Raw genomic sequence first — 23,972 nt, 5'->3', positions numbered from 1 at the left:
GCTTCAATAAAGTATAGTTCTACAATTTATTTTTAAGATTTTCTTTTTCTATATAAAAATATAACATTTATATATTTATACAAAAAATGAAAATTTTAAAAATAAGTTGTAGAATTATAGTTTAGAAGAGTCTTAAAATACGTGCCGAACAGTTAAAAAGAAACATAAACATTTAAAAAGAAACATATACGATTGAATGGGACGAAGAGCATGTTAAACATTAAATAATCATTTAGAAAATGGATAAATTTCATGTGGTTGATATCATTTGATATTTGAGCCCCATATTCTTGTATATAAAAATGATTTAATAAAAAGATTTATACTTTGACTGTTGTGAGGTGTTTGATAAGCTCGAATGTTGTGAGTTGAATACTTTATCTATATTTGAGATTTATTTTTGACTATATAACATAATTTTTAGAAAAAAAATAATTATATATATATATATATATATATATATATATATATATATAACATGTTATTTGTTAATTCTTAAAAAAATGAAATATTGATATATTAATTTTAGAGAAATAACATTTTAATCATATGGTCAAGCATGTATGTCAAAATCGAAAACATTATTTTTAGGAGTACTTCTTATCATTCTTCTGAGTACTATTTAGTAATCATTTTAAAAATGGATAAAATACATGTCTAGCCTCTAGGTTGTATAGAGGGAAACTTCTCATTTTTACAAGAAACGAGTTTATATTTAAAGGTTAGTGGAGTTCTATTTATTTTTTGGTACATCTAATCATCTATACTGAAATATAATAATTCGGAATAATTTATAGTTTATTTTTTTATATTTCATTTAAATTGATAAGAATCATTAGATATAATATTAAAATTGCTATAAGATACTCCCTCTGTCCCTAAATACCCGTTTGTTTTTATCACGTTTACCAATAAACACTTTTGATCGTTAATATCTTTGATTTTATATTAGTATTAAATATAAAAATTTCACCGTATTAAAATACTCATAAATACGAATCCAATAAGATCAGTTATGATTATATTTTATTTTATAAATTAAACGTAAATTAATAATTTGTCTTGTGTTATGAACAGTGCCGACATTTCAAATGAGCAATGTTTTTAGAGAGGGAGGGAGGAGTAGTATTAAGAAGAAATGCGACCGTTTCTGTACAAACTTTGTACCAAGGTAAAATTGCAATCTCTATCAAATCAGCTACTTGCAGCTTTTATTTTCTGGCTGGCTGTGGCTGACCTCCACTAGTTTTATACTATACTTATATTCCATGATTTTTCTTATTTTGGGAGCCGGTAGTTGCCAAAAGGAGTAAAAGAATAATGACACACACATACACATGTATGTGTGTATGTATATATATATATATATTCTATTTTTTTATTTTTTGTAATTGGTCCTTTGCTGTTCCAATTATAGCAGTCCATAATGTTGCAAGTTGTGATCTACCAAAAAAGGGAAAGTAGCTAAGGTTGTTTTCTCTGCCAGTCATTCTTTCTTTCAAAAATAATTTCCAGTTATAGAGAAGAAAAATCATTTCTGATATACGTGTAACATAGCTAGGGTTAGAATGATGCTAGCATTATCTTCTTATTATCCATTTATAGTTTCTTGCTTTTGTTTCCAGATCTAGTGCTGCAGCTGCTCTGCAACAAGATCAACTCAACTTTTTATCTAATTTAGTTCATTTCCTCTTTTAGATCAGGTCAACTTTCTATAAGTGGAAACTTCTTGTCTGAGTTTCTGATTATATATACCTGTGCCCTATACCTATTAGTAGTGTTTTGTGGGAATTAGTTTGTCTCCAAATCTAGGGCCAGGGTGGAGAAGAAGTGAAGGGGTTTTGAAGTATTATGAGAATGGTGAGAGGAAAAACACAGGTGAAGAAAATAGAAAACACAACAAGTAGACAAGTGACATTTTCGAAGCGCAGGAGTGGACTCCTGAAGAAGGCTTATGAGTTATCAGTTCTTTGTGATGCACAAGTTGCTCTTATTGTCTTCTCCTCCACCGGAAAGCTCTATGAGTTCTCAAGCTCATCAAGGTACACACACACACTTTTTCTACTTCTATAATCTATGTATGTGTGTGTTATAAACTAACTTAATATAAGTATGTTTCAGTTTATCGATGTTTAAATCTTAAGTTGATAAAATTAGTGGAAGTAGTGTATTATTGTACTTAAGCACACATAATTAAACACACATATATCAATACAATTCAAATAGGTGGACTTGTCTTACTAAATTTCTACACCTGTTGCAACTTAGCAATTAAATGTGTACGGATGTGCAAAGTTTCAGGCAGCTTGCTTGCTTTTTCTTCTTCACTTTTTTTTTGTCATTCAGTTTCTCAATCAGTACAGCTATACATGAAAATTATTTTATATATACATGATTTACATCATTCTTAAATGTTTCTTATTGAATCTGATATTGTGATAGTATTAAACTTAGTAATTTTAGTTCCAAATCTGATATCAACATATGCCTTAGCCGATTATATACTGGAGTCTGTATGCATTATGGTACAATTAGATGGACTAGTTTTAGTCTAATCTGTAAAATCTCCAGTACTGACTTTCATTTCATTAAGGGCTACTGTACTAAGTAATATATTTGGGTGACACCCTCTGAAAATATGAAGCATGATGTTTGTTCTTGTGATCTGTGCCGGCCTAGTTATCTGTGTTACTTGCCTTTCTGCACATTCGTTTGTTTCTGGCCAACTAGCTGGTTAGTATGTGTCCTATTCAAATCAATAAAATGTAGCATGTCTGTCTACATATAAACTCTATGAGCATCTGACTAAATAAGGCCAATGATGTCTTGAAGCACTTAATTAAGGTAATTACTGTAACTCTGTAAGAGTTAAAACTACAGGTCTACAATAATTTTTTCTTGTAACATAAACAAAAATAAAATAAAGAACCCCCTCTATCATTTCTTGTTATTTCCCCTCCCTTCATCTTCTCCCACTGAAGTTATCGTCCCTACAGTACTTAGCTCTGGGATATTCTTGCAGTCAGTATGGATTGGTCATTCGTTGGATTTTTAAGATGTTAGAAAAAGAGTATATAGCAACTTCTTGTGGAGAGGAGTTTGTTTATATTCGCCAAACAGATTGCAGCGATGGTTAAAATTAGTAAAGTTGCATCTATATATTTCTTAACCATTATTTCTTTGTAAATTACTAGCTCTGCTGAACCTTCTGGTCATCATTTGAATATGATATATCATCAACAAGTTATATTTTCTTAATTTATAACGGGAGAATAGCATAGCCAGGAAATTGTTACTTCAAACTCTTCCTGGCCTGTTCTAGCTGGCCACCATTTAGTCTTGCTCTATGTCATCTGCAACACAGCAATGCATGCATGCAAATATTTTTGATAAAATTGCAACCATTAATCAGTCCATTACCTTATTGGAACATCGGTGTCCACTAGAATAAAGTGCAATTAATCATTTATATGAAAATTTTCATAGGGTCATATATATCTTACATTAGGATAACTCTCAAAAAAGGGTTCCATACCAAACCCCTCAGGTGTGGAGACCTTAAAGCTCTTCAAAAGCCGAGTCCCTTTATATATAGTTAGGGTTGTTCACAAACAGAGCCGAGCCGAGTTTTGACCGAAACGAGCCGAGCTTTAAATTTTTTCCTATTGAACTGAGCCGAGCTTTCTTATCGAACAAAAACTTGTGTTCGAGCTCGAGCTCGTTAACTAACGAGCCGAACACGAGCTTGTTCACGAACAAATACGAGCCGAGCCAGAATAAAATAAGGCCAAACTGCTACTTGACTCTTAAAATAGCAAGCTAAATAAAACTTTTGATGATACCATATTATAGTTAATATTCTCCTGATCGATTTGATATATTATATGTTGAATTCGGCGTTCAATAACATGTATATAATACGATATTATCGTGAAAATATTGCATTTTTTCGAGTTTTAACGAGCCGAGCTCGAGCCGAACGAGTTCGAGCCGAGCTCAAGGCGAGCTCGAGCCGAACGAGTTCGAGCCGAGCTCAAGGCGAGCTCGAGCTGAACACACTAAAAGCTCGGCTCGAGCTCGTTTTCTTAACGAACACATTTATGTGTTCGAGCTCGAGCTCGAGTTTTTAACGAACCGAGCTTTTATCGAGCCGAACTCGAACTTGTTCGCAAACAGCTCTGTTCGTGAACAGCCCTGTATATAGTTAATACTCAAATAACAACACGACTTTCGAAAAGTATGTCTATTAATCAAATCCGACACCTCTCATTTTTTTGGCATGACAAGTGTTTTAAGTTATACATAAGATATTATGACAAGAAAAAGAAGAAGTTATACATAAGATATATTCTCTCCGTCCCACCAGGTTCTTTACGCTATTTTTTGGCACACATTTTAAGACTTCTATAAAGTATAGTTCCGTAATAGTTTTCTTTATAAAAAAAATCTTGAAAAAAAGTTTGACGTTTAAACTTTTATTCAATAAAAAAATATTAAAAAATAGTTATTAAACTATACTTTATAAGAGACTCAAAATGTGTGCAAACAGTGAACGTAAACATCCTGGTGGGACGGAGGGAGTAGCTTCTTTATAAGTTATTCTTAAAAAATTTATTTTCAATACAAATATTTAAACATTAAATTTTTATTTAAAAAAAAGGATATTTAAAATAATTTGTGAAATAATATTTTATAAGAGACCTAAAATATGTGTCAAGTTCGTACCAAAATAAACAACCCAAAGGACTGAAGAATATCTTTTTAAGAACACCTCACAAGCCAAAATTTGAATACGACAATTCTATTTTTAGCATGAGAAAGAATTGAACACAAAAATATGTATAATGAAGGATAAACCTTTGTTATTTTGACCATTCTAATCATGCTCAATAACACCATCCTTCATTCACTAGATTTTTCAAATTTAATAAATAATATTTTTTTAATTCAAAAAAATGTTAATGCATTTCTTGATTGGTTTTGCTTGTCATAACTAAAACATAACCACGCAGTCCCGTCAACATCAACATGATCTATTTTTCTCGTCGTTGCTGAAACATAACCATTTAGTCCTGTCATCATCAAATGAACATGTAAGGTACCGTGTGTTGTATGTTGCTGTTTTGATAGCAGCGGTAATGCTTAGTATTATCATGTCATGCATTCTCATCTTCTCATAAGTCATCATGACCCCGATATAATATGATAATTCTTATCTTCCAACTCTAAAGAGGCCGACCCCAAAATCTTATTGGGTTAAAGAATTATATATGTATATCCTTGTTGCTTATCTCTCGTCACGATGATATTTTTTAGACAAATAATTTATTAAAATTTTATACTTAATCTCATTCTTTAATATCCTTTTTAATATTAAGGCATCATCGTAATTAGTTCATTCGAATCATGATGAATCATTAAAAGAACAATTTCGCATTCACAAGAATAATATATTGAATCAAGAAGCATCATAAATTTGGACTAATTCTTTGAGACATAATTATTTTCTATAGGATACAAAACATATTTCACATCATTATTTATGAGGTAATTTATCTTCTATAACTTTTGTGACATAAGTTACTTATTGTTTAACTCTATACTTATATCCCTAAATATTATTGATACAAATTTTAAATTTTGTGAACTTAATTACGTCACATAATTTCTCAATTAAGTTCTGTTGTTGCAAATTATTTACAAATCTCTAAATATCTAGGAACAATTTCGTACGCTTATAACAAGATATTTGTCTCCATCATATCTTTGCCTTTATCTTGTTATCTCACCATTATTGCCGAAATTTATAAATACAATCCACACCTTTCAAATATCAAATATTTTTCATCATATATATAAATGAATTATTTTCTATCTTCAACATAGGCGGAGCCAGAACATACTCTTGAAGGGGCACTCTAAAAATTTTCAGCAAAATAAATCATAGAAAGTATAAATATAATTTTTCAGCAAAATTAAAGCAATACACTTGTTCCAAGCATAACTATGAACACTACACAGATCACCAATATGAAGTTTGAACCTGTCTTTTTTCTTCTAATTCGAAAATTCCTTATTAATAAAACAATCTTGTTCCTCAATCAATTCTTTTCAAATGAAGTAGCAATGACAAAACGCCGCATCTTTTGCAATGCTATACTCCAACTAACTCAGATAGTCCTTAAACTAACTTGGATTGAAACGTCTATTTTTTCTCCAAATTTTTTGAATGGAGAAGTACGGACCTACGGTTGACATGGACCTTTTAACAAATATCTCCAGCATATTTTATCTTGGTCATTAACATGGTAATTATCAATTGGAATTCTGAGACCCGGATCAGCTTCAAGGGCTGGATTATTTGACTTGTCATTTTTGTTATACTTGCAAAGCTTGTTTCATTACTCTTCTGATTTTTCACCCTTGCCATATTCTTAGGATTTGTAATATAATCCTCCGTAGAGACCACTAGATTTGCCTTTCTTTTATATAACTTCTTTTATTTAAAAATTAAAATGTGATTCAAATAGGAGAGTACGTATGAACCCTAAACAAATAATCGCATTAAGTATGAATGTTTTGATATATTAACATACCTGATAACTGAAACTCTGAGTGAATGAATGATCAGATTGTGCAAGGCTATTGAAGAAATCAATCATCACACTATATGTTCTTTCTTTTTTTTCTTAAGCAAAAATTGGAATATAAAGTATTTCTCCTAAAATAATATCCGAGTATTTGGAATTGGGAGGCAGAGAGTGTCAACATAGTATATTATTATCGTCAAATGTTTCGGTCCTACATAATTGTTTTTTGTTAAAAACACAAAGGGGTAGTGCACCCCGAGGTCTCTACCTCCCTCCGCCAGTGATCTTCAAGAACCAACAAACTACAATGTTTTGCTTGATGACATAATTAAGCGAACACTTTATTAAAATGATTGAGTTTGTAATGTTGAACAGGGTCAAGCTCTTTAATATTGATTGTTTCATTTGTTGGCATGTTCTACAAATCATTTCCATTCATGTTGGCTCCCAAGAAAAATCATATCCCATCATACAACATACCTTCTTAATTAATATGCCTTCATCTTTAGCTACTTAGTTTCAGGAACCCATATAACATCAAAAAATATGTCAACATCAATAAGTCAATTTAGGAACTCTTCAACTCCCATAGACACAGTAAATAATGGTATATGAGCTTTTACCATAAATCATTAATTTTGTACTAATTACTTGTATCTTACCCCGAGTTACATATCTCACCGACATGATGTTTCATGTTTTGGGGATTAGATTATACAATCTTCTCTTTAAACTCATTGATGGCTATTATTGTTGATATTATGTGATTTGTCAACATAGCCATATGATCTAATAAAGTCCTCACAATTGTGGTTAAAGCTGTAGTCATACATTATAGGTCTGTTTTCCTAATTTGTTCTACTATAACTAATATTGTAACAAAAAACATGATAAAGTCTATTTTAATGGACATTGCCACAACTAAAGTTCATAGAAAAAACAAATGTTAATCCTCAAGAGCACAAATGAATCCAGAATCACGAATTTGATTAGATAATTCTGAAATCCATTTCTTGATTTCATAATAAAAGATTTCTTTAGTCCACAAGAAAAGATATGGAAAGACTGAAGTTTAGGTTATGGAAAGACTTAAGTTGGCTTTGTATTATATTTTTCTTCAACTAAATCTTTTAATAATTATTTTTATAAATTAATATGTATATGTTGGATCCTTAAAGCTGATGGTGATAAGTAAATATAATTGGGCCGTTAAGATAAATTTAGGAAAAGTTACTTATTACTTAAAGTAAAAAAGTTGATTATAAACAATAAACAATTTGGGACTTACAAGTTATTAAAGTGTTTGGATAATATGACTTATAACTTATTCAAAATTTGAAAACAAAATAAAATACAACTACTTCATATTTAGTTTATGTGGATATATTAAAATATTTTTTTTGTATAAATTTAAAAAAAAAATTATAACTCTAATATAAAGTTGTTAACTATTCCTTGAAAAACGTTGAAAAAGAGATGAAAAGTAAAAAAGCCAAAAAAACCCAAAAATGGCATCCGGCTCTCAACAATATTCCTTAAATGAGTTAGTTGGCTTGTTTAACCAAACAATACATGATAAGAAAAAGTAGGCTTCCCAGTCAAATAACCGTGAACTACAAAACATACATTGAGGACAGAAGGAACTTGATCTTGAAATTACACACCTAGAGGGGGGTGAATAGGTGTTATGGCTAATATGACCGATTTTTAATTGTTACCGAATAGTTAAACTGTCACAGACAGCTTGCTGTTAATTTCAGAGTAAACAGTCAGCTAGCTAACAATGCAGATGCAATGCAAAACAGATATAATCAGTAAGCTAGCAACACAGAGAATTTTAGCCAGGTTCGACCCCTAACCCTAATGGTCTACGTCCTGATCCCCTACCAACTGGTAAGAGATTATATTATTAATCAATAATGTTAACAATTACAATGATTCAATAATATAACTCCCTTTAACCCTTGTTCCTGTTATCAGCTTGCTGAAACCCCTGAACCACGAACCAAAAGCTCTCCAAGACCTATACTTCCCAAGTATACTCTTCTAGCTAACTAGTCCCCTTGTTCCCTTGTTTCACAAGCTCGATACACAGCAACAAAACTTTACACTTTGAACAATACAATGTATGAGTGTAATACAACCAAAACTATGAACTCAATATAGATATATAATCAAATATAAGTACTAGAGCTCAAAGTAAAGATTTTGCAATGTAAGTATGTTGTATTTCAGAAGCTTGAAGTGTGTTCTTGTTATCAAAAACGGAAATCACACTCAAGTATATATACACAAAGATCCAACGGTCAATTTGCTAACAAATTCAAACGTTCTTGTTCCAACCGAACTCACGCATAATTTGTTCCCAATTTGAACATTTAATCTTGTGAAGTTTACTGAGTAAAAAGCGTCAAAACGTTGTGAATATATCTCAGTAAAACGTATATATAAAAACCATAATTTGAAATAGGATAGGAGTTGTTTTAGATAAGATCGAAATAGAGAAAAGAACTCCTACAAGTTAGGAAATCGTTTTTGTTTGAAATACTGATTTAAAACTGAGCTCTAATATTTATATAAGTCATATAAATATTAAAGTCCTTACAAATCGATTCCTAATAAATCTCCTTACTTTTCGACTTTGATCCTTATCCATTTGTTATTCTGTTAACGCTGTGAGCTTGCTGATAAACCCTGTAAGCTTGCTGACAGTTGAACATAATACTAAAACATATCAAACTGTTAGCACATGCATATATATCATTGATAGCTCGCTAACAAGCACCAGTTTTATGCTATTAGCTTGCTGGCAGTGTGATCATCAAAACCTTGACAGTATCAATCTCCCCCTTTTTGATGATTACACCATATTTAGGAAAAGTATTTAAACTCCCCCTGAATACAACAATCTAATATCATTAAACTTAAACAAATATAGCATATAAAGCAAGTATAACAGATATGACAATTATGCAACCAGATATCAAATAAAGCACTTGCATAGATAACTTAAACAGAATCCTAACCAGGATAAACCACCTGGCAACCAACAATTATCCAAAACAAACTTAAACAAATTCAACTCAGGATAAACCACCTGAGGACCAACCAAATTCAACAACTTAACAACTTAGTCAGAAGCAAAGCAAAAACATAGGGCCAATAATGTACTTAAGCAAATAAACACTTAAGCAAGGTATTATTTTCCTAAATTTTCTCCCCCTTAATCATTAAAAAGAGAAAAAATTTAAGCCTCGTCATCGTCCAAAGATTTCTCCTTATCAGAACCCAACTTCTTGGCAAGCTCCACAGCAGCAAGAGCTTCAGCCACCATCACATTTCCAGCTGCATCCTTCGAAACTGTTCCAGCAGCTTCCTGAAGAGCATCCATTGCAGTGCGTGGCCGTGGACTTTCAGTTGCATCGTCCTCAGAAGTGAAGGCAAATTTGACATCAGACGAACCTGCAGAGCCAAACATTTTCCTTCGAAGCTCATAGACAAAGCTCCCTGAGCTACACTTTTCAGGAGAATTTCCTGTCTTGCCAGCAAACACAAAATCTTTCCAGAATTGAAATTGATTAGCAATATCATCCATTTGTTCTGACAACTGCTTTTGTCCATCCACTAACTGCTTATGATTGTCACGAAGTTCATCCATAAAATCAAGAATATCCTTGGCAGGAATACCAAGATCAACAGAACTACCAGAAACAGGCTGAACTAGAGGTGGAGGTGGAACCTCTACAACAGATAAAGTCCCATCTTTCTCAAGCTTCAGATTGGACTGAGTGAGACACTTAACATCTAGAAACTCTTTAGCCTGTACACTCTCAACCCCATCAAGACCAACTCCAAACCACTCGAAAATTCGAGTCAACAACAACCCATAAGGCAGTCCAGTGTTTGACTTGCCCTCGATAGCCCCAATCATATTTTTCAGTATCAAATCCCCAATGTCAAAAGACTTCCCAGATAACAGCATAGAAACTACAATCACATCCTGAGCAGATAAGTTTGACCTAGTTCCCAATCTAGGACACACATTATCAATGGAGACCCTAAACAGAGCATGAGCCAGAGGTAGGATTTGAGTAGTAGAGGGAAAAGTTTCAGTAGGTCCATCAGCCCCAAACAACACATGAAATTGATCCTTAACACTAAAATTATCCATCTGCTTAAAACCTCTTTTTGTGTAAATTGAAACTGGTGAGGGAGGGGTTTTCAGAATAGCATTCAAAAATAGTGGAGATAGAGTGATTTTAGTGTCAGCAACAAAAGACACATACTGACCAGAGGCTTTTTCAGTTAATTGTGAATAGAATTCACGAACAAGCGAGGGGTAACAGAGTTTGGGCATGTCAACCAAAAACGATTCAAAACCTAAATTACTAAACAGCTTAACCACACCACAGTTAAAGAAAGCCTTACCAGACAATGGCTTTCCCAAAATGATTTTCCGATCCTCAAGACCCTGACCTTCGGTCTTCTCTTCTACCGACATGCGAGCTTTATTTCCAGATTTCTCAGCTTTGCGAACTCCCGACTGTTCATCACTGCTCTCAACATCAACCAACTCAGCATCCAACTCGGTGTAATCCTCGTCAATGAGTCTCCGCTTAGTGACCGTTGAAGCAGAGGTTGGAGTCTTCATCGAAGCCCTAGTTTTCTTCTTCATCGCAACACGAGCACCGATCGTCGCAATCGTTAATTGAAAGAAGCGATTGTGTAGGAGAGATAAAACCCTAGAGGGTTGTTGAGGGCTTTTAAAGAGGAAACTGTATAGACTCGGAGAGATGATAGATTTTAAAAATCTTTTGATAATGATCTCGGGAGAGGATTTAGGGATAATATTTGTAAAACTAATTTTGGTGATAAACGACATGATATATCCAAATAAATTATTCTAACAAAAACTAGTAACATGTCTCAACAGATTTCCACTTAAATAGCTAACAAAGAATTTGAATTTTAAAACTTAGCATAGATTAACACATAATCACGTAGCAAAATTCAACACATATATTCATGTAAATCAGCACATAACGGATAGTTGATTTATGAAGGTAAACTAACAATAAACGCTTGGAATGACCCTCATGCAAAAATAAATAACAATATGTAAAGTACAGAGAGTAAGCTGATAGTACCCGGACCAAGCTTATTAGCTTGCTGACTGCACATCACACATACCCAATTCCCTTCTCAGCACGACATATCGTTCTTCAGGAAGAGGTTTTGTGAAGATGTCAGCTAGCTGATCTGCTGTAGCCACAAAAATCAGCTTGACAGCACCCTTTGCAACATTGTCTCTCAGAAAATGATGTCGAACATCAATGTGCTTTGTCCTTGAATGATTGACTGGATTTTCTGAAATGTTGATTGTACTTGTGTTGTCACAAAAGATAGGAGTTTGCTTGCATTTGATTCCAAAGTCCTTCAATTGTTGTCTCATCCATAGCATTTGAGAGCAACAGCTACCAGCTGCTAGATACTCCCCCTCAGCCGTAGATAGAGCAACTGAAATTTGCTTCTTGCTTAACCAAGAAACTAAGCTTTGACCCAAAAATGCACAAACACCACTTGTACTTTTTCTATCAGTTTGACTACCTGCATAATCTGCATCACTATACCCAACAAGATCAAAAGCATTTGTGATAGGATAGAATAAACCCAAAGTAATGGTTCCACTTAAATATTTAAATATTCTTTTAACAGCTTGTAAGTGAGAATCCTTTGGTTTTGCTTGAAATCTAGCACAAACACAAACACTATACATAATATCAGGTCTAGAGGCTGTAAGATAAAGTAAACTACCAATCATACCTCTATACATTCGAATATCAACATCTTTACCATTTTCATCTGCTGTCAGCTTGCTGACAACGCTCATTGGTGTTGATTTCGCCTTGATATTCTCATATCCAAATCTTTTGAGTAAATTCTTGATATACTTGGATTGATGCACATAAATTCCTTCTGGAGTTTGCTTAATTTGGAGCCCCAAGAAATAATTGAGCTCTCCCATCATACTCATGTCAAACTCACTATGCATGCACTTTGAAAACCACTTACACAAAGAATCGTTAGTAGATCCAAATATAATATCATCTACATATATTTGAACAACTAATATATCTTGACCTTTAAAGATAGTAAACAAAGTAGGATCAATTTTACCTCTAATGAAACCATTCTTGATCAAAAATTCACTTAACCTTTCGTACCATGACCGAGGTGCTTGCCTTAACCCATATAGTGCCTTCTTGAGCTTGTATACACGGTTTGGATGTTTTTCATCCTCGAATCCTGGTGGTTGCTTGACATAGACTTCTTCCTTGAGATATCCATTTAAGAATGCACTTTTGACGTCCATTTGATGTAGCTTAAACTTCTTGTAGCATGCAAATGACAATAGCATCCTAATAGATTCCAATCTTGCAACCGGAGCATATGTTTGATCAAAATCAATTCCTTCTTGCTGATTGTATCCTTGTGCAACAAGTCTAGCTTTGTTCCGAGTGATAGTACCAAATTCATCAACTTTATTCTTGAACACCCATTTGGTTCCAACAATTGAAGCATCCTTTGGTGGATCTACAAGTTCCCAAACATCACATCGTTCGAATTGGTTGAGTTCTTCTTGCATTGCCATGATCCAATTTTCATCTTGTAAAGCTTCTTGAACATTCTTTGGTTCCTCTTGAGCTATGAAAGCAGCATAAGCACAAATGTTGGCTTGAGCTTTTCTTGTCTTGATTCCAGCTGATTTATCTCCAATGATCAACTGAGGAGGATGATTCTTCACTGTTCTGGTTGACTTTGGTAGATTATGTTGAGCTATGACCTCTTCATTCCTTGTAGTCTGCCTAGGAGGAGTCTGATCAACAACATTTTGGTTTGCTGATGAAGTTTGACCTCTGGATTCATCCAATGTGAGCTTTGACATCTTATCCAAAGTTTCCTCAAGAGATGGAGTGGATTCAGTAGCTTTATTGCCTTCTGAAGTTGTGGCAGTTGACTTGTCAGCTTGCTGATTTCCAGTTTCCTACACTGTCAGCTTGCTGCTAGTACCTGTACCTGCACATTCTTCCTCATCCCTTGCAAGATCATCAGTAGACTCTTGAAATGAAACATCAATAGACTCTTCAACAGTATGTTTAGCAAGATTATATACTATATAAGCACGACTTGTTAAAGAATAGCCCAAAAATATAGCCTCATAAGATTTAGAATCGAATTTACCATCCCTATCAATGGTTTTTAGTACGAAGCACTTAGATCCAAAGACCTTGAAGTAGCTGATGTTAGGCTTATTTTTCCTTAGCAATTCATAAGGAGTCTTATTGAGAATTGGCCTGATAAGCACTCTGTTAAGAACATAGCTTGCTGTGTTGACAGCTTCTGCCCAAAAACTTCTTGGCAGCTTGCTCTCCTGCAGCAATGTCCTGGCTGTTTCTTGTAAGGACCTGTTCTTACGCTCTACAACTCCATTTTGCTGAGGTGTACGAGGTGCTGAGAACTCATGTGAGATTCCTCTTTCTTCACAATAAGTTATGAAGTCTTTTTGGAATTCCCCACCATGATCACTTCGAATACATACAAGTCTTGTATCTAGTTTGTTCTCAAGCAACTTGATTAGTTTCTCAAATTCACTAAAAGCACAATCTTTAGTACGCAAGAATAATACCCAAGTGAATCTAGAATAATCATCAACAATAACAAAAGCATATTGTTTACCTCCAATACTCTTATAAGCTTCGGGACCAAAAAGATCCAAGTGAAGAAGCTCTAAAGGTTTAGAAGTAGATACCATTTTCTTTGCCTTATGTGGAGTCCTTGTTTGCTTTCCCAATTGACAAGCAGAACACGTCTCCATTTTGACATACTTAAGCTTTGGTAGTCCTCGAACAAGCTTCCTTGCTGACAGCTTGCTGAGATGATCCATATGAGCATGTCCAAGCCTTCTATGCCAAATTTCTGGATTATTATCCACAGCTTCTAAACAAACACCTGCCTCCTGTTCTTCAAAGTTCAAAACATATATATTTCCTTCTCGTTTTGCAACTAGAGGAGTTTTGTTAGCACCAACAAGTATAGTACATTCATCCTTACCAAAGTTAACAATATGACCATTATCAAATAACTGACTTATACTAAGCAAGTTATAAGTAAGACCTTTGACATATTGTACCTTGTTAATAGAAATGATACTATTACCTATAGTTCCTTTGCCAAGAATAGGAAGAGTCTTGCTATCACCAATTGTGACACGTCCATCCTTCTTCATCTTTAAGCTTAGAAACTGAGATTTGTCTCCACTCATGTGCCTAGTGCATCCACTATCCAAAATCCATTGATTTGGCTTTACTTTAAACACGAGACAAACCTACAAAACAAACATAAACAACTCAACGTTTTGGTACCCAAATTTTGTTGGGTCCAGCAGTGTTAGTTGATAAAAAATATAGAACATTTAGATCAGATTTCTTGATCCACATTTGGACCACTTTAGAACTCTTCTTCCATGTTCTGCTGGTCTTATCAGCATACTGTCCCGGAGCTGTCTTCTGTCTGTTTCTGTTGTCAGCATACTGTCTGTGAGCTGACTTCCTTTTCCAGCTTGCTGATTGAGTATTCTTCATTGGACAATTATTAGCAAGATGGCCCTTCTTTCCACACCTGTGACAAGTCACCCAAGGCATGGCATAATTATATGGAATGCCATTTTTCCCTTCATATTTCATTGAAGATGTGGATGTAGAAGCTGCACCAATGCCTCCTTTATCATGAGAACCTTTAGCTTGTTTCATCATAGATTTGAGACTTTCTTCTCCTTGAACAAACTTTCCCATGGCTTTCTGAAGATCTTTGACTTCTTGCTCCAATGATTTGATCTTTTCAGCTTGAATAGAGATTTCGGCTAAGCTTTGGGTTTTGTTTAACTCGAATACCTCCAAGCTTGCATCCTTAGCTTTAAGATTTGCTCTCAGCGAGCTGAGTTCCTTCATGAGTGTATCATTCCTTCTTTGGATTTGCATGTTGTTCCCTTCAAGTTGTGAGATCTGTTCCTTGAGGGTAGCAATGATTCCACTACTAGCTTTGGCACTCTTTTCATTCAAGAAATCACCTATGACTTTCTTCAAATGAACATTTTCTTTCTCGAGCTCATAATTCTCATTCTTTAGATCAATGAGTTCCATTATTGATAAACAACTCTTATCCTGCATGGTTAGTTCACAAGTAGTTGTATCAATAGTATGTAATTTAGAATTAATAGAGTTTACCTCACTGTTAGTGTCCGTATCTGAATCCGTTGTATCAATTGAGCCATCGAGACCAACAAGAGCCAAGTTCACCAACTCATCACTAGAATCATCAGAAGCTGACTCATCTTCATCATCACTCCAAGTTAGAAGTGACTTGGATTTCTTTTTATTCTTGTAATCAGCTTGCTGTCTAGGCGGCTTTGACTTGTTCTTCAGCTTGTAGCAATCCCTTTTGAAATGCCCTTTCTTGCCACATTCAAAACATGCATCATCCTTTGGATCTTTCTTTGCACCAAAAGCTTTGCCCTTTTCTCTTTTCATTTTGTTTTTCTTTTCAATCATTCTCTTGATTTTCCTGGACATAAGAGCTAGATCCTCATCTGATTCTGTTTCCTCATCTGTTTCCAGCTTGCTGACAGAGGAGTGCAGTGCAAGATTCTTCATTTTCTCTGTTGGAAGCTTGCTGCTTTCTGAGCTGTTAGCTTCAATCTTAGCTTCAAATTGTTCCAACTCAGCAAATATAGCTAGGTGATCCATAGTATCAATGTTGAGAGCTGACTCCAATGCTGTGACCTTGGCACCATATTCGAATGGAGCTGCATTTAGAATATTCATGTTGATTTCCGATTGAGGAATCTTTTTGCCAAGTCTTTCAAGGCTGTTAAGAGTAACTTGGAATCTAGCTTGGCTTTCACGAATGGATTCTCCCTTCTTGATAGCAAAGCTTCCAAATTCTTTCATGAGCTTTCCGAGCTTGACCTTCTTTAAGCCTTGTGAGCCTTCATGATATGTCTCCAATGCATCCCAAATTTCCTTAGCTGTTTTGAGAGAAGAGACCTTGTCATATTCAGCTTGATTCAGCCCATTGATAAGTGTACTCCTTGCTTTTCCGTTGGCAGCAACCTTTGATAGCTCGTCCACTGTGAGAACATCAACGTCCTTGACTTTGCCATCTTTATCAAGATATTCATAAGGACCTCTTTGCACAACTCTTTGCATTAGGGGATCTCTGGATAGATGAGCCTCCATTTGGCCTTTCCACCAATTGTAGTTGTCAGAACCCGTGAGGAGAGGAGCTCTAAAATCGGACTTTCCCTGAAAGTTATCAGCCATATCGATCGATACTATTCCTGTTACAGAAGTATTAGTACAAACACAGCTCTGATACCAATTGAAATTACACACCTAGAGGGGGGTGAATAGGTGTTATGGCTAATATGACCGATTTTTAATTGTAATCGAATAGTTAAACTGTCACAGACAGCTTGCTGTTAATTTCAGAGTAAACAGTCAGCTAGCTAACAATGCAGATGCAATGCAAAACAGATATAACCAGTAAGCTAGCAACACGGAGAATTTTAGCCAGGTTCGACCCCTAACCCTAATGGTCTACGTCTTGGTCCCCTACCAACTGGTAAGAGATTATATTATTAATCAATAATGTTAACAATTACAATGATTCAATAATATAACTCCCTTTAACCCTTGTTCCTGTTATCAGCTTGCTGAAACCCCTGAACCACGAACCAAAAGCTCTCCAAGACCTATACTTCCCAAGTATACTCTTCTAGCTAACTAGTCCCCTTGTTCCCTTGTTTCACAAGCTCGATACACAGCAACAAAACTTTACACTTTGAACAATACAATGTATGAGTGTAATACAACCAAAACTATGAACTCAATATAGATATATAATCAAATATAAGTACTAGAGCTCAAAGTAAAGATTTTGCAATGTAAGTATGTTGTATTTCAGAAGCTTGAAGTGTGTTCTTTTTATCAAAAACGGAAATCACACTCAAGTATATATACACAAAGATCCAACGGTCAATTTGCTAACAAATTCAAACGTTCTTGTTCCAACCGAACTCACGCATAATTTGTTCCCAATTTGAACATTTAATCTTGTGAAGTTTACTGAGTAAAAAGCGTCAAAACGTTGTGAATATATCTCAGTAAAACGTATATATAAAACCATAATTTGAAATAGGATAGGAGTTGTTTTAGATAAGATCGAAATAGAGAAAAGAACTCCTACAAGTTAGGAAATCGTTTTTGTTTGAAATACTGATTTAAAACTGAGCTCTAATATTTATATAAGTCATATAAATATTAAAGTCCTTACAAATCGATTCCTAATAAATCTCCTTGCTTTTCGACTTTGATCCTTATCCATTTGTTATTCTGTTAACGCTGTGAGCTTGCTGATAAACCCTGTAAGCTTGCTGACAGTTGAACATAATACTAAAACATATCAAACTGTTAGCACATGCATATATATTATTGATAGCTCGCTAACAAGCACCAGTTTTATGCTATTAGCTTGCTGGCAGTGTGATCATCAAAATCTTGAGAGTATCAGATCTAGCCCTCTAGAGTAAAGAATCGCAAATCAAATCTGTATAGTAATTGTTGTAGTCCTTGGTCAGCACTTCGATGATGTTCTTGTCATCCATGCTTAACTTGATACTCCACTTGTTTCCATTCATAGCCTAAAAGAAATTGGACCTAAAGAAGTTGGTCCAATACTTTCCTTTTATTTCTACCTAGAGTTACTCCTGCTTCCACCTTGGGAGGGAGTCAGGAGTGGTCCCGGGATGAAAACAAGGATTTCCCAAACTCTGATGCATAATATGCACCCACTAAGAGTCATTGGGACTGTTGACAAACTTAATAGGTAACAAAACATGATAACTCTGGGACCCAAACCATATTTCTTTCATTGAACAAAAACCAGTGGATGAACCACCAGCTATTGGGTATAAGCTGGGTAAGGCAAATCTTGGCCTCGATGAATAGCTGATAAATGAGAGAAGGATGCGGGAATCTGAAGCCAACATATAGGGTCTTCTTATAGATACAAAAGGGACAACGCTCTAGAGTTGCATTACCTCTAATTAGGAATAGGGGCGATGGCCTTACATGGAGCCTTTATCTTAAAGATTTGAGCCAAAAGGTTAACCTTGCCTTAATCATTCTAGAATGGATGGTGGCCGCTTCCCACCTAAGCATGTTTGAAAAAGCATCCCCAAACTCGTCAAGAGGACCCTAATGCTTTATATAATAGCACGAACAAGAGATTTATTCGCCTTAAATAGGAGAGGATCTGGGGTGACCCTCGCTCTTTTGGCCTGATCGGTCAGAAGATGACTTGTTTGACCAGAAGAACCATAAAGGATTCTAAAAACTGATCGAAGGAATGAAGGCTATAAAGGTTTGAAGGAAGAAGAGTGTTTGAGAAATGGTAGAAGTGAGAATGAACTTTTCCCATTAATTCCTTTATATAGACAAAAGTGGCTAAAAAGTTTGAGATTCTCATATGGGCTTTGACAAAAATAACCCAATGAAGAAATATAAAGGCCTTACAAAGATTTGTAAGGGACTTTCTAAATTATACAAATAATAACTGATAAAAGAAATAGGTGTTTTTTCGATATTTAAAACGAACAGAAAGGAAAACAATCGTCAAATAAAGCATAAAGCTCGATTGATCATAAATAATTTCCAAATTTGTATTTTTATAGTCCCTTGCACAATCTTCAATATAAATCAAACATTTTCTAAAAGATTAATATTTTGAACAAACAAGGATTAAAGTAGGAGGGTGTTTGGAGGATAGATGTGAATGAGAATCGGAAATGAGAATGAAGGGCATGAAAATGATTGTCCCAAGGGGTTTGGAGGATAGAGTTGAATGAGAATCGGAAATGAGAGTGAGGGGTATGAGAATTTCTCATAGGGCTGTTATTCGGTCCGGGCGAGCCGAGTTTCGAGCCGAACATAATTCGAGCCGAGTTTTATATAGTCGAGCTGAGCCGGCTCGTTTAGGAAAACAAGTCTAAATCTTTACCCGAACTCGACTCGTTTATTTTCATGAGTCGAATCGAACTGGCTCGTTTAGCTAAACGAGCCGATTTTAACGAGTCGAGCGAGCCAGATTGTTTAATTTAACACTAAATCGAGCCTAAAACACTACCCAAATCCGACTCGTTAATTTTCACGAGTCGAGTTGAGCCAGCTCGTTTAACGAAACGAGCCAAAACCTCTGCCCGAACTCGAGCTCGTTTAACTAAACGAGCCGAGCCGAGCCCATCAAAACGAGTTCGAGCCGGGCGAGCTCGCAAGCTGCCCGGATCGAATTACAGCACTAATGAGAATGAAGGGCATAGAAATGATTATTCCAAGGGGTGTGGAAGAATGATTTACCTATCGAGTGAGAATGAAGTTCTCATTCCACACCACAAAATGCTTAATTCAAATACTAACGCATGAATTAGAGGTTTTGATTCTCGTTAATCGGACTCATTAATCATGAACCAAATACCCTCTGCGTATAAACTTTTTAAGTAGGTCCAGATTGTCGAAAAGTACAAATACTAAAGCTTATTTGTACGAAAGACAAATATAAATGATAGAATTATATTATATAAGAGCCGAAACAAGAGGAACCTTTCTTGATATCAGGTAGGCATATACCGTATGAAGTAGATAGGTACTCTTCCTTCCCTTCTGATACCTATCCCGAAGGAAAGGGAATTTTGATTACGATAGAAGCACAGGCTAGACTTCTTTATAATTATGACAATGAAGATTGGTTAGACTTCTTAATTCTTCAGTTGTTGGGTGACCAAATAGATATATTTTAAAATACTGTGAGGACATTTTTATAATTTGGTAAAATTTAGAATGATAAAAAAATGTGAAAAATAAATTTTAGGGGGACACGTGTCCCATGTCTCTTCCTAATCTGTTCTCACACAAGGGGTGACGGCCCTATAAGTCACCTTTTCTAACCAAATGGTCCTGAATGGCACGATATAAAATAATGGTCCTGAGTGTCACTTCAAAACGTTACTTAACAAACGTTTTGCCCAAAACGCGAATGCGCTTCACATTTTAACTGCTCAACTGGGCTGGGCCTGTCCAAGTTGTGAAACGTGAGTTAATATCACGTTTTTACTTCTAAAACGTGAGTTGAAATCACGTTCTAGCTTTGTTGCAGACTCAAAACGTGGGTTCGTCCCACAGTTTGAGTGAATTTTTTTTTAAACAAAATTAGTTTAATTTCAATCATAAATAAATCATTCTAAAACCCAAATATGAACCCTAAAATATTAAAAATTATTAATCAATATTTTTAAGATTAATTTTTCTAATTTGGTTCCTCGGCTTTAGGCCTAAAGCCTCGGATTAATTAGGGTTTAGGCTCGAGGGATTAGGGCCTAAAGGCCCTAAACCCTCCATCCAAAACCCTAACCGTCAGTCGATTTAATTTAAAGTATATATTAATCATTCTAAAACCCAAAGGTGAACCCTAAGTGTTAACGACTGTTAATTTGTTTTATTAAACCGGTTCGGCCCTAAAGCCTCGAATTAATTAGGGTTTAGCCTCGAGGGCCTAACGGCCCTAAACCCTCAATCCTAAACCTTAACCGTCGGCCAATTTAATTTACAGTATGAATTAATCATTCTAAAACCCAAAATCAAACCTAAACCCTAAATGTTAACGATTGTAAATTTTTTTATTGAACTAGTTCCTCGGCTTTAGGGCCTTCGTCCCTAAAGCCTCGCATTAATTAGGGTTTAGGCTCGAGGGATTAGGGCCTAAAGACCCTAAACCCTCTATCGTAAACCCTAATCGTCTGTCGATTTAATTTCAAGTATAAATAAATCATTCTAAAACCTAAAGGTAAACCCTAAAATGTTAACAACCATTAATTTCAAGTTTTTTTTTAATAAATTAACCAGTGAAACGTAACTTAGTATCATGTTTCAAGGTGGGTAAACGCGACTCTAAGTCACGTTGATGCTTATTTAGTAAATGAGATTGCCAAAACGTGAATGCGTGTGACGTCTTATTCAAACATATTAAATGTTACTTCAACCTGTGTTTTGAAATATCAATGGGGGCTTTTTTTCTAGGCAATGCCATTTAGGACATTATGTATTCAAATTGTGCCCCTCATGGCCTTTTCTCTGCACGTAGTTAGTTAGGCAGGGCGGTACCTCTTTCCTTCTATTGACCAAAAGTCTAGAACATTTTGTGTCGTTTTCTGCCTCTGGCTTAATTTTCAGATGGCAAGTTTACCAAAATATAATGCTGGTGTTTGGCCAACTTAATTTAGTTTGATTGAGGACGAAATTTTTTCACATTTACATAAATAATTATCTTATAGGTGTATTATATTTTTATTTGTTAAAAAGTTATCTATCTTTTAAATATATTGATATATTTGTACTTTTTTGCCGGTAACTTATTTGTGAAAAATGAGAAGATAAGTGAAATACCTCACACACGTCCACACTCACATATATGGTGGACTAACTTGGATTCAAAATCTTTGTCTCCAGTACAAATACTATAATTGAACGGTACCTGAAGATTGGAAAGAACCTGGAATCCGGAAAAACCGTAGCCGTTGAAGAAAATACAGAGGTCACATACTTATTGCTAATTACTTTTATTTATTTATTTTTTGCAAGAATTTTTCTAGTTGTGCTCTGAGATACTGAACTTGAATATTTGCTTGTTACTGGAAGCTGCTGATCACAAACATTTTTTAAGCACAGCTTTCTTCTTAACACTGATTTAAATAACTAAATAGTGTTTGTGAATAAAATCAAATTGCACCTCATGTGGAGAAAGATTATGAGACTCTCACATGTTTGTTTTTGAAAGATATTAGGATGTGTACATTTATAAAATTAGCTATGGGATTTTCGAATTCTGAAATTCTGACTCATAAGTCAGAAATTGACTTTTAAGTTTTTTAAACAAATGGTACGAATAAGCTGCTTCTGACTTGTAATTCCAGAAGCGGGGAAAAGAAGCTTAGCCAAAGAAGGCCATAGTTATCATTTTAACTTCAGCAATTTATTTAACTTCCTTAAACTGCAATAATGACGAAGCAATGTTTCCAGAGACGCAGGGCAACTTATGCTCTAACTAATAGTGGATTTTTAATATAATTATTATAAATGCAGCATGTTCTGGAGGAAAGAGTTGCAACCATGACTGAAAAGATCAAGCAGCTTGAAGAATGTAAAGAGTAAGTTCACATTTTGTGATATTACTTTAGCTGCTAATAATGACCAAAATTGACCATTTGATGACAATTTTACAATTAAGTTACTTTTTTTCAATACAGAAAGCTCCTGGGAGTTGGTTTAGAGTCTTACACTGTTGATGAGTTGCAAAAGCTAGAAAATGATATAGACCGGAGCTTAAAACACGTGAGGGCAAGAAAGGTATGTATGGATGCTCTTGATGCAAATTTAATTTACAGAGAAGGCCACTCTGGTAATTAGTAATGGGGTCTATTCCAGCATCTGATCATAATTTAATTTTACGCAATTGCTTTCTACTTGTAGTACGAGTTGTTCAAGCAGCAGATAGAGCAGCTGAGGAACGAGGTATGTGAAAACTAACATACCACAACTTTAGCCTTCTTATACCCACAAATTACTCACACTGGCCAAGTTACGCATAAAATGATACTGACATGTATGGTGTTTACAATACCTTTCATGTAATTCAGGAAAGAAGATTAGCTAAACAAAATGAAGAATTAAAGAAGGTGAGTGTGATTTGTTAAATCAATCTGTAGGCAAATTAAATTAAACTATGATATGAATGTATGAATAATGTGGGCTTGAACTGGTTACAGTCTGAATTGCAAGAACTGCAGCCTGAAAATAAATCCGAGAAAGATTCAAGAAGAGAAATGGAGGACGTGGACACAGATCTATTCTTAGGACCGCCAGAATTTAGAAGAACTACCGCCTGATCAGGTGCTGCTCAACCAGAGTCTGGTTACACAGTAAGTAAATTTAAATAAAGTTCAAATGCTTGGATGCAACAGCCAACATATACTTTTCTATAGAGGCTGGAACACGGGCCTCTCTTTTTTCAATCGCATACAAAATTTTTTGACTTTGCAAAATGTTGTATCTTCTATTTTATCTACAATTTTCTGAAGAGTGAAGACGGTAAACATTGGTCGTCTCTCCATTGTCCATTGTAACTAAAAATGTACGAACTGGAACAGATTCAAGGAGCTTCAAGCATTCATAATCTATTTATAGATTGTAACACTAACATATTATTGGCACTTGA

General features: G+C 34.9%; 1 protein-coding gene across 2 annotated transcripts; it reads left to right on the top strand.

Moving 5' to 3' along the window:
* Positions 1-1,321: 1,321 nt before the first annotated feature.
* LOC108206303 (agamous-like MADS-box protein AGL19) lies at positions 1,322-23,954 on the top strand. 2 transcript variants are annotated; one of them, XM_017376553.2, is made up of 8 exons: positions 1,322-1,469; positions 1,626-2,042; positions 22,208-22,292; positions 22,841-22,905; positions 23,005-23,104; positions 23,228-23,269; positions 23,395-23,433; positions 23,524-23,954. In XM_017376553.2, exons 2-8 carry the CDS (start codon positions 1,852-1,854, stop codon positions 23,641-23,643), a joined length of 642 nt encoding a protein of 213 aa, XP_017232042.1. In that variant the 5' UTR covers positions 1,322-1,469; positions 1,626-1,851; the 3' UTR covers positions 23,644-23,954. The 2 variants fall into 2 exon arrangements, with proteins under 2 accessions (XP_017232042.1, XP_017232041.1); XM_017376552.2 differs by lacking the exon at positions 1,322-1,469 and having other exon boundaries at positions 1,476-2,042.
* The last annotated feature ends 18 nt before the right edge of the window (positions 23,955-23,972 follow it).

The sequence above is a fragment of the Daucus carota genome, chromosome 2, assembly GCF_001625215.2.
Source record: "Daucus carota subsp. sativus chromosome 2, DH1 v3.0, whole genome shotgun sequence".
Lineage (NCBI taxonomy): Eukaryota > Viridiplantae > Streptophyta > Magnoliopsida > Apiales > Apiaceae > Daucus > Daucus carota.
The sequence above is the reverse complement of the archived record's forward strand: the minus strand, read 5'-3'. Positions and strand labels throughout refer to the sequence as shown.

Coding starts and splice junctions, on each gene's coding strand:
- LOC108206303 (XM_017376553.2), top strand. CDS start 1,852: ATGAGAATGGTGAGAGGAAAAACACAGGTGAAGAAAATAGAAAACACA. Junction 22,906..23,004: donor CAGCTTGAAGAATGTAAAGA/GTAAGTTCACAT, acceptor TTTTCAATACAG/AAAGCTCCTGGGAGTTGGTT. Junction 23,105..23,227: donor AACACGTGAGGGCAAGAAAG/GTATGTATGGAT, acceptor TTCTACTTGTAG/TACGAGTTGTTCAAGCAGCA.